Source organism: Saccopteryx leptura, chromosome 5, assembly GCF_036850995.1.
Source record: "Saccopteryx leptura isolate mSacLep1 chromosome 5, mSacLep1_pri_phased_curated, whole genome shotgun sequence".
Lineage (NCBI taxonomy): Eukaryota > Metazoa > Chordata > Mammalia > Chiroptera > Emballonuridae > Saccopteryx > Saccopteryx leptura.
The window spans coordinates 3,798,999-3,809,277 of NC_089507.1; the positions used below are offsets into that span (position 1 = coordinate 3,798,999).

The window sequence follows — 10,279 nt, forward strand, 5'->3', positions numbered from 1 at the left end:
TCATTCTCTGACCACTTCTGAAGAAAGCATTGAAGAAAAAAAGCCAGTTTTTGGCTACAGAGCCTGCTGTCTGCTGGTAGAAAACTGGGGAGTCTGGAAGTCTTTTTACATTTCCAACAGTCTTAGTCTCTCTTCATCCAGGTTGACAGCATTTTTGCTAATATGGTTGCCTCAAAAGTTTTGTGAGTTTCTTATGTATTTTATTCCATTCCACTCATGTACCAAAAGCAAGACAAGTCTAAGGTATGTTTAGCTCTCTGGACTTAACTAGCATTACTTTTGTTATCTCTTTTTATTTTTTTATTGTTTTTAATTATGAAATCTGAAATCAGTGATATATACATATCTGCATCAATTCTTTTTAGCTTGAAGTTGTGGCTAAATTCACTTTTAAATTCACAGTTCCAAGCAGCTGAGCCAGCTCTGTACCTTGACAGCCTTTCTTCCCAATGAGTCTACTATAACATCCTATAACATACTACTCCCATCATAGTATTTATCACATTGCATATGAGTCACCAGTTTATCAGTTTCCCATGATTGGGGTTCCTTGAGAGCAGACTTTCATGTTCACGTTGCCTTGTTATTTGCTAAATGAGTAATGAACAACATTTCTATTCAAATGTTATGTTTATCCATAATTTTTAAACATTAGTCTCCAAATATTCTATAATTGAATTCAAAATCCTTGAACAAGAAACATATACCAAGGCTTTGACTTAGTTTGTGCCCAATCATTTTTTTAAAATTTGTAGCTTTGTGACATTTTATTATAAAAAGTTGGTACTTATAAATAACTTAAAATTCATCATACATTTAACTTCATTTTTTTAGCTTGACCTTCTAGTAAATCTTTAGCTTCATTGATTTTGGCCGCTACATAAGGAGAGATCCTCCCTTGTCTGGGTGATTTAAAAGCATAATTTGTCGATGAGCATCTCTTGTTTTCCCTTTATTGGCAGTAGGGCTTACACCTAGTATTAATGCAGCTTCCCGTTCTGTCATCGTGGGTTCAAACCCACCTCCGTAGTAGCCACCACTGAAGGCAGATTTTGAAACACCTGTTTCACTTGAGGCTCCATATGCTTCATGGCTTGCAAAACATAACGACCTGCAAATCCTGCAGCAGCAATGGTCAGTCCAACTGCTATCACTGTACTGGCCATGGCTCCAGCTCAGCTCACCCGCCTCTGCCCAGAGCGTGGGTCATCCTAGCCCAGAGCCGCGGACACCACCTTCACGCTGCAACGGGAAAGCCCTTTAGTCTCATCTCGCTGCTGTGAGATCATGTCCTTCATGTTCCTCGGAGCCTGTGCTACGCAAAATTTTAAGATGGCCCCCAATGGCCTGTGCTCCCTTGTATTACTTCTGTGATTATGTTACATTCTATTGCAAAAGGGAGATTATTCAGGTACACCTAAGCCATTCATGTGAGCCCCTTGAAAGTAGAGTGTTCTCTGGCTAGTGGCACAAAGGATGCCAGGGAGGTTCAAAGGATGAGGATGGTTCCACATGCCCTTGCCTGCTTTGTGTATGGAGGGATCATGTGCAAGGTTCAGAGAAGTGGCCAATAGAGGCCGAGAGTGACCCTGGCCTACCAACCAAGAGGGTCTCCCCGCTCTATATATACAAAGAGTTGAACAATCTAGAAACTTAACCTTACCCAGGAACTGCACATAAAAATATCTTTTGGGAGGTAATGTTGAGCAATTTATTGAGCTCTTGCTGCGTGCCAAGCCCAATGAGGGCAGTTGGGCAGTAGATGAGTAAGTACTTGCCCTGAGGCCTGTTGTCTTATGGAGAGGTGCTTATACAGCAGCGTGAAGCATGAATTCTCTCCGTATTACGCTCCAAGGCCATACTCGGTGCCGGGTGGGGGTGAGGAGACAGGGCTGAATCGGATCTACATGACAGTCTGGTACAGCGAGATGCAGACATAACCAAAAATCAAGGCAGGATAAAACCTACCCTTGAGACAAAAGTAGTGGCAGAGGGTGGGGGGCGCCATCAAGAAGAGCGCCATTAGCATCAGGGCCGGGATATGGCAGTTCTCAACTAGCTTTGGGGAAAAGCAACTGCCCGCGCGGCCTTGGTCTAGACTGCAATCCACACACCTATTTGCTCCGTGCATTAAATGACTCGACCAGTACAAACGGAATTATACTAAGTTACGGTTTAGAACGTCAAGCGCTTAAAGCATCCCACAGTGCCCGCTACCCTACGCTCTCCTGTTATAGCAGTGCAGGGTCCCCGACGTTTAACCCAAGAAGTGTTAGAACAGAACGCCGCGCTTAACGGCGGCGGGAGGCAGCGTGCCGGAACCACACGGGAACGTGCACGTGCGAGCGGGTGTCAGCGAGGCCCGAGCGCCGCGGCCGTAAAGGAGTTCCGGCCTGTCGTAAAAGGGCCGCACGCCAGCAGGGCTCTGGCGGACGGCTGGGACTCCATTTTGGACGCCGTCTCTGCTACGAAAGTTGAAAGAACCTGTTGCTTGACAAGGTGGCGGCTCCACCGAGCTCGGCCCCGCGCCCGGCGCTCGCTATCAGCCGGGCGGCCTCTCGAGCGCGGTGATCGGGGCCGCGGGGGAGCAGCGAAGGGCGGCGGCGCGATGCGGCCCGTGGACGCGGACGACGAGCGGGAGCCCGAGCAGGACTGGCAGCGGTTCCTGAGCCCCGTGCTCGACGCCGTCCGCCGGGACGTCAGCGCCCTCGAGCGCGAGCACGTGCGCGCGCACCTGCGGGCCCGCCGGCGGCTGCTGGAGATTGACAGCCTGCTGGATGAAATCAAGAGCGAGGTGGAGGCCTCGGAGGAGAGCGCCCTGGACCCCGCCCGCGGCCCCGGCGCCGAGGCGGAGGAGAGGGTGATGAAGCTGTGTGAGAAGGTGGAGAAGAAGGCGGTGGAGGCCGCGCTGATGGGCAAGCGGATCGTGGAGCTCCATCAGCAGATTGACAGCTACGAGTGTTACTGAAGGACGCGGCAGCGGCAGGTGCGGGGCGGGCCGCCGGCGGCTGGAGCGGGATCTGTACGCCCTGCCCCGAAATGCGGCGACCCTGCGTGGTGGGAGGCGCTTGGGGGGACAGGGAGGCTGAGACTGCCGAGATGTCAGCCTACTTCTTCTTTTTTTATCAATGGTAATTAGAAGAAAACAGTGGGGTGCGAAGTTGTGAAAGCATACAGGCGTACATAGAAAATATTTGCACGGGGGGTGAAAACCTAGGTCACGGGGCCCGAAGAAGAGGAGACGCATCAGGGAAGCGAGAACTCGCAGGTGGAAGCATTTTGCGCGGTCACGTTGTCATGGTGACTCTCTCCCGCTTCTTGTTCTCTCTAGGTTACCTATCCGCTGATGGATTCCGTTCAGCTGGGAAGGAGGGCTGACTGCCGGAGAGGCCGAGACCACGAGTCTTTCTTTCCCTTTCTCCGGTCCTCTGCGTTGTCATCGTGGTAAACACGACATCTCCAGTGCCGCGCTGGTAGATGAGCTCAGCATCATGTTGTCGTAGGCGCATTTACGATTATTCAGTGCGTTCAGTTTGGAAAAGACAAGCTTAGGTATCACTTTACTTTTTTGTTCGATGCTCTTACAGAAAAAAGGTAGGACCTAGATTGTAAGCTGCCCCGTGGTCTTCTTTGTTACTGTGATTATTGTCTTTTTAAAGTTCGCGAGTATACTCTTGTGCTTTGCTGTTTGTTTGTTTTTTTCTCACGATTCTTGGAATTTGGGGACCCGTGCGAGAGATTTGCGGTCAGAGTTCTGCAAGAGAGAAGACACATCTAGGCTGCTGCAGCGGAAGCAAGAACAGTGACCCCGGTGGAGGGTGCCCTCTTCCTGGGACAATCTGGAGGAGGCCCAGGGGACGGTGGGGCCCTGCGAGTGATGGTGTATGAATTCTGGGACCATGCAGTCTGCCAGATCAAAGCAGGAGGGCTGTGTTTTGTTTGTTTCTTTTTTTTCAGAAATGTAATTTTTCTGTGGCACGTTAATTGGGGCACATCATTTAACTTGTCTTGGTGAGTAACCGAGGCTAGGGGGTGATTTCTAGTTACTACGCGTACTTGCTGACTCTTTGATATAACACAGGCATGCGTTTCCGGGGCTTCTCTGCCACAAATGCACGTGACCTCTAGGGTGTTCGGCAGGAAAGCTGGGAGAGGACGGCCACCGTGGGCCTCAGACTGACCGCAAGAGGCCTCTTCCAGGCTTCGATGGTGTCCCGTCTGGGTCATCGGAGCTGACCGGACGGCGATTTGGATCAGAGCCCAAGGTTGTTACAAGAAAGTTTATTTGCCTAGAAAAACAAATGCGGAATGCCAGTTTTTGGAATCTTTGTACAAATGACCAAAGCCATTGACTTGGCCAGGGAAAGGTGAGATCAATAAATTTCTTTCCAAATGAAAGCTTCTCATTGATTGTCATTGTCAAATGGAGGTCAAATGCTTCTGGTTAGAAATGTGTTCAGAAGCCCGTGTAGCACAGAGGAAGGTTTGACCTGCAGGAGCTGAAGTGGGAAGGGGCCTCAGGAAGGAATCTGGTCTGGCCCCCACCTTCAGGAAGCTGAGGTTTGTTTAGTCACTTATCCACTGTGACCATTCCACGCACTATTGAACACTAGGGATTCCCAGGAGAGATGGTTCAGGAGTTTGAGACAGTCTGTACACACACAGTTACAGATTGGTGTCCCCAGCGCTGGTTTTGATTCAACACGTAGACTGAGTGCCCACAGACGCAGGGCTACGTCCGTGCACAGACGCTGCTCTCGGACACTTGGGTCTGATATGTTAAGCTTAGAACAGCGCCTGGCCAGGGTAAGCTCCCAGACGCACGTGCTGGGGAGGTGGCACACTTTGGAGTAGTCAGGCCCCCAGGTGTGCCGTGTGCTTTGAGAAACAGTAATGGAAAGGTTTAAGTAGGACAACAACACTTAGACACTCACGGTTTAGGGAAACACGGGTAGTTGTGGAAAACAGGCCAGGCACGTGCCCCCTCACTGTCGGTGAGAACATGGGGTGCAGAGAGTAACGACCCCTCCCGGCATGCCCCACCCTGCCCCGAACACACTCCTGACGGGAGGAGGAGACCCACATGGGGCGAGAGAGCTGTGCTACTTGAGTCTGAGGGCACAGGGTCAGTGGCCCAGCCCCTGTCTCCAGTGGGCAGGGCTGCCCCCGTGGGGAGTGCTGTGCCTCCAGGCTCAATTCTGGGAGGAGGAGGGCTCAGCTCCATTCTGGCCGCAGGTCCCAGGCAGCTTTTCCGTTGTATCTTTTCCCATGAACTGAATTTCAGCCCCTGGCTCTGGTGTCACCCAATGTGAGGAGGCCAATGCCCACAGCACCCCCCAGGCCTTGCTTGGGGGTCTCCCCTTTCCTCCCCTGTGAGGAGGCCAATGCCCACAGCACCCCCAGGCCTTGCTTGGGGGTCTCCCCTTCCCTCCCCTGTGAGGAGGCCAATGCCCACAGCACCCCCCGAGCCTTGCTTGGGGGTCTCCCCTTCCCTCCCCTGTGAGGAGGCCAATGCCCACAGCACCCCCGGGCCTTGCTTGGGGGTCTCCCCTTCCCTCCCCTGTGAGGAGGCCAATGCCCACAGCACCCCCGGGCCTTGCTTGGGGGGTCTCCCCTTCCCTCCCCTGTGAGGAGGCCAATGCCCACAGCACCCCCGGGCCTTGCTTGGGGGTCTCCCCTCCCCTGTGAGGAGGCCAATGCCCACAGCACCCCCAGGCCTTGCTTGGGGGTCTCCCCTTCCCTCCCCTGTGAGGAGGCCAATGCCCACAGCACCCCGAGCCTTGCTTGGGGGTCTCCCCTTCCCTCCCCTGTGAGGAGGCCAATGCCCACAGCACCCCGAGCCTTGCTTGGGGGGTCTCCCCTTCCCTCCCCTGTGAGGAGGCCAATGCCCACAGCACCCCCGGGCCTTGCTTGGGGGTCTCCCCTCCCCTGTGAGGAGGCCAATGCCCACAGCACCCCCCGGCCTTGCTTGGGGGTCTCCCCTTCCCTCCCCTGTGAGGAGGCCAATGCCCACAGCACCCCGAGCCTTGCTTGGGGGTCTCCCCTTCCCTCCCCTGTGAGGAGGCCAATGCCCACAGCACCCCGAGCCTTGCTTGGGGGGTCTCCCCTTCCCTCCCCTGTGAGGAGGCCAATGCCCACAGCACCCCCGGGCCTTGCTTGGGGGTCTCCCCTTCCCTCCCCTGTGAGGAGGCCAATGCCCACAGCACCCCCCGGCCTTGCTTGGGGGTCTCCCCTTCCCTCCCCTGTGAGGAGGCCAATGCCCACAGCACCCCGAGCCTTGCTTGGGGGTCTCCCCTTCCCTCCCCTGTGAGGAGGCCAATGCCCACAGCACCCCGAGCCTTGCTTGGGGGGTCTCCCCTTCCCTCCCCTGTGAGGAGGCCAATGCCCACAGCACCCCCGGGCCTTGCTTGGGGGTCTCCCCTTCCCTCCCCTGTGAGGAGGCCAATGCCCACAGCACCCCCCGGCCTTGCTTGGGGGTCTCCCCTTCCCTCCCCTGTGAGGAGGCCAATGCCCACAGCACCCCCCGAGCCTTGCTTGGGGGTCTCCCCTTCCCTCCCCTGTGAGGAGGCCAATGCCCACAGCACCCCGAGCCTTGCTTGGGGGGTCTCCCCTTCCCTCCCCTGTGAGGAGGCCAATGCCCACAGCACCCCCGAGCCTTGCTTGGGGGTCTCCCCTCCCCTGTGAGGAGGCCAATGCCCACTGCACCCCCGGGCCTTGCTTGGGGGTCTCCCCTTCCCTCCCCTGTGAGGAGGCCAATGCCCACAGCACCCCCGGGCCTTGCTTGGGGGTCTCCCCTCCCCTGTGAGGAGGCCAATGCCCACAGCACCCCCAGGCCTTGCTTGGGGGGTCTCCCCTCCCCTGTGAGGAGGCCAATGCCCACAGCACCCCCCGGCCTTGCTTGGGGGTCTCCCCTCCCCTGTGAGGAGGCCAATGCCCACAGCACCCCCAGGCCTTGCTTGGGGGTCTCCCCTTCCCTCCCCTGTGAGGAGGCCAATGCCCACAGCACCCCGAGCCTTGCTTGGGGGTCTCCCCTTCCCTCCCCTGTGAGGAGGCCAATGCCCACAGCACCCCCCGGCCTTGCTTGGGGGTCTCCCCTTCCCTCCCCTGTGTCGTCTGCACCAGGGCTGGTGGGTTGGGCTCCTGAGCTCATGAAGCTGATGGGACGGCAGCTTATGGCCCCTTCTTCCCCTCTTGGTAAAGCATTTGGTATATTTGACACTCAGAAGAGAGAATTTTTAAATCCCCCCTCCTCTCAATGACAGATTAGCTACTGTAGTAAACGTGAACTGAAACTATATGTGATGTTGCAAGCATTTCGTATCTCAACATAAGCCCAGGCATTGCATCAATTGCTGCCTCTTGCTTACTTACAATTTTTCTTTGCTGAGCTTTACAGGGTCCATGTCTTTAAAGGTGCCCCCTTCACATTTCTTAATGAAATTAAGGTTAATTATGGACCAATTGTTGGGTTTCACAACACAGAAGGCTTTACAGTCCTCCAATTCCCAAAGGACAGAGAACTCACCCATGCATTCAGTAGTGCTGATATCTAATGCTTTCATCTGTGCTCTTGGGATTTGTGGATTAATACAAAATATATGTATTGGTCTCTGCCCCGGGGCCCTGACAACAGCACCTGAAACCCTCCTCATGTCCTAAGTGATAAGAGCACTAGGACCATCTGCAGCTCTAACATTTTGTCTGACCCTTGTTCCTGACACAGGGCTTCAACATTCCTTGGAATTTCCTGGGTGATGGCAGTATCTTTTGCTCTAATAAGTGACTTGGGGTGGGCTCCTGGGTGGGGGCTGGTTACCCATCCAGAAAGATCATAATCATACAAGCCAGGATGAGAAGTGTGGCATTTTTAGGCTCCCCCAACCCTCCATTCTGCAGAGAGAGGAGAGGGGCTGGAAACGGAGTTAATGATCGATTATGCCAATATGATGAAGCCTATGTCAGATCCCAACACAGGGTTACAAGAGCTTCTAGGGTGGTGAACACATGAGCCTGCAAGGGGGTGGGGTGGGTACTCCAGCTCTCGGCGGGGACAAGAGCTCCTGTGCTCGGGGACCTTGTTTATCTGGCTATTCATTTGTGTCCTTTATAATAAGCCAGTACATGTAAGTGCCCTCCTGGGTTCGGAGAGCCATTCTAGCCAATTACGAACCCAAGGAGGGAGTCATGGGAACCCTGATTTATGGTCAGAAGTACAGGTGACCACCTGGGACATCTGGTGGGTGCCCGAAGCAGGGGCAGTCTTATGGAACTGACCCCTTAACTTGTGGAGTCTGACGTGAATTCTGGGCAGATAGCGTCGGGATTAAATTGAATTATAGGACACCAGCTGGTGTCTCTGAGAAGAACTCGATGCATTAAAAACGCACCCCCGTGGCGTCAGACATGGGGTGAGGTCTTGTGTGAGTCACAGTGTGTGGGTAAAAGACACGAGAGTGAGTTTTTCTTTCCAGATTAGTCTGATAGGATATTTTATATAAACAAGTGTGCAATAATTAGTGAATTATTAATAAAACCTAAAGCTGCAAAAGGTAGTCTAGGCAACTAGTAAATTACAGCACTAATACAACATTTTATCTTCTTGATTAGTTCCTTAGTCTTACAGCCATTAACGATTTAAAAAAATACACTTTAAAGATATTGTTCGCCTGACCAGGTGGTGGCACAGTGGATAGAGCGTCGGATTGGGATGCCGAGCACCCAGGTTCGAGACCCCAAGGTCGCCAGCTTGAGCGCGGCTCATCTGGTTTGAGCAAAGCTCAACAGCTTGGACCCAAGGTCGCTGGCTTGAGCAAGGGGTTACTCGGTCTGCTGTAGCCCCACGGTCATGGCACATATGAGAAAGCAATCAATGAACAACTAAAGTGTCGCAATGTGCAACAAAAAATTAATGATTGATGCTTTTCATCTCTCTGCTCCTGTCTGTCTGTCCCTGTCTATCCCTCTCTCTGACTCTCTCTCTGTCTCTGTAAAGAAAAAAAAAAAAGATATTGTTCAAATTAAAATAATTTGTGTATGAGCTAAAATTTGCACTCACTCACCAAACCAAGGAGTTTTAATTTGTAAATATCATATAAACTAAAAGTCCCAAATGGTCGCATGGAATGCTAGAATGAGAGCAATAGGTTTTGTTTCTTTATTTTCACAATAACTATGCCTTCATTGCTTACTTTGCCAAGCACGAAGTCATCACGGCACCACAGGACTTGCAGGTGTGAACTGCGCCCAGCGCCAGTGCGAGTACCTCGGGACTGTCGTGAACTCACCCTCAAAAGGACGCACGGAGCTGAGCCCTCGTGGGTCAGGGCAGCTCTGCAATCGGAAGTCTCTGAATTCACGTCTGAGTGGCATCAATGTTCACCGGAGGAAGAGAATCGCGAGGAGGTGCTGATTGGAAGCTTACGTGCGGTGCCGGTCCCCTGCAGCTGCCGCAACAAGTGATCACAACCTTAGTGGCGTAAAGCGGAGCCTTTGGTCCGTTCCTCCTGGTCTGGAACGGAGGGCAGAGGCCAAGCCGTCCGGGACGTCAGCACGGCTGGGCCCCGGGAGGCTCAGGGGAGGTTTCCTCATCTCTGCAAGCTTCTGGAAGCGCCACGTCCTGGGGCTCCTGGCCCTTTTCCTCGGGTCATGTCAGGTCACTGCACCCTCTTGTTCTGTCCTCACACTTCCGTCTCCTCCATTTTTCTTACAAGTTTACCTGGGCCCACCCGGGTAATCCGGGGTCCTTGACTCAGTCCCACCTGTAGAGTCCCTTCAGGCACCTAAGTGGCATTGATGAGGCAGGAGATTAGGACTTGGGCATCTTTGGGGAGCATTGTTCAGCGCCCCGCACCTACATTCTCAACAGGAAGTGCGGCCTGTGCGTTTGCTTTAACCCTGATGTGTGAACGGCTTGTGAGCAGTGAGCACAGGCAGACAACCTGGTTGGTTCCATTGTTCTCAAACTCCCTAGAGAAACTGCACCCTTGATTGCCTGCCTCCATGGGATGTCCACAGCTCCCCCCACCCCCACCCACTCACCTGGGTGCCCCCCCAGGACAGCCTGTAACATTTCCCTTTCCTCTCCATCCAGATCAGCAAAATCAAAGACGCAGTGTGCGAGCCAGTTCTGGGCAGCGCAGGGCTTCGGTAGCGGAATCCCAGGCCGTTTTGGCCGGGTAAACGGGGCAGGAGGAACATGGAGAACGGTTTGTCCTGGGCCACGTGAAGTGAGGCTGGGCCGTGTGGGCTGTGGGTGAGAGCTGGGGCTCCAGCGCTGTGG

At 53.7% G+C, this 10,279-nt stretch overlaps 1 protein-coding gene and 1 pseudogene across 1 annotated transcript; one reads left to right on the forward strand and one right to left on the reverse strand.

Annotated features, from left to right (window-relative positions):
• Positions 1-776: 776 nt before the first annotated feature.
• LOC136405522 (mitochondrial import inner membrane translocase subunit TIM14 pseudogene) lies at positions 777-2,304 on the reverse strand (annotated as a pseudogene).
• A 125-nt stretch (positions 2,305-2,429) lies between these two features.
• MRFAP1L2 (Morf4 family associated protein 1 like 2) lies at positions 2,430-4,398 on the forward strand. Its single transcript, XM_066385866.1, has 2 exons — positions 2,430-2,986; positions 3,332-4,398. Exon 1 carries the CDS (start codon positions 2,609-2,611, stop codon positions 2,966-2,968), a length of 360 nt encoding a protein of 119 aa, XP_066241963.1. The 5' UTR covers positions 2,430-2,608; the 3' UTR covers positions 2,969-2,986; positions 3,332-4,398.
• Positions 4,399-10,279: the final 5,881 nt, after the last annotated feature.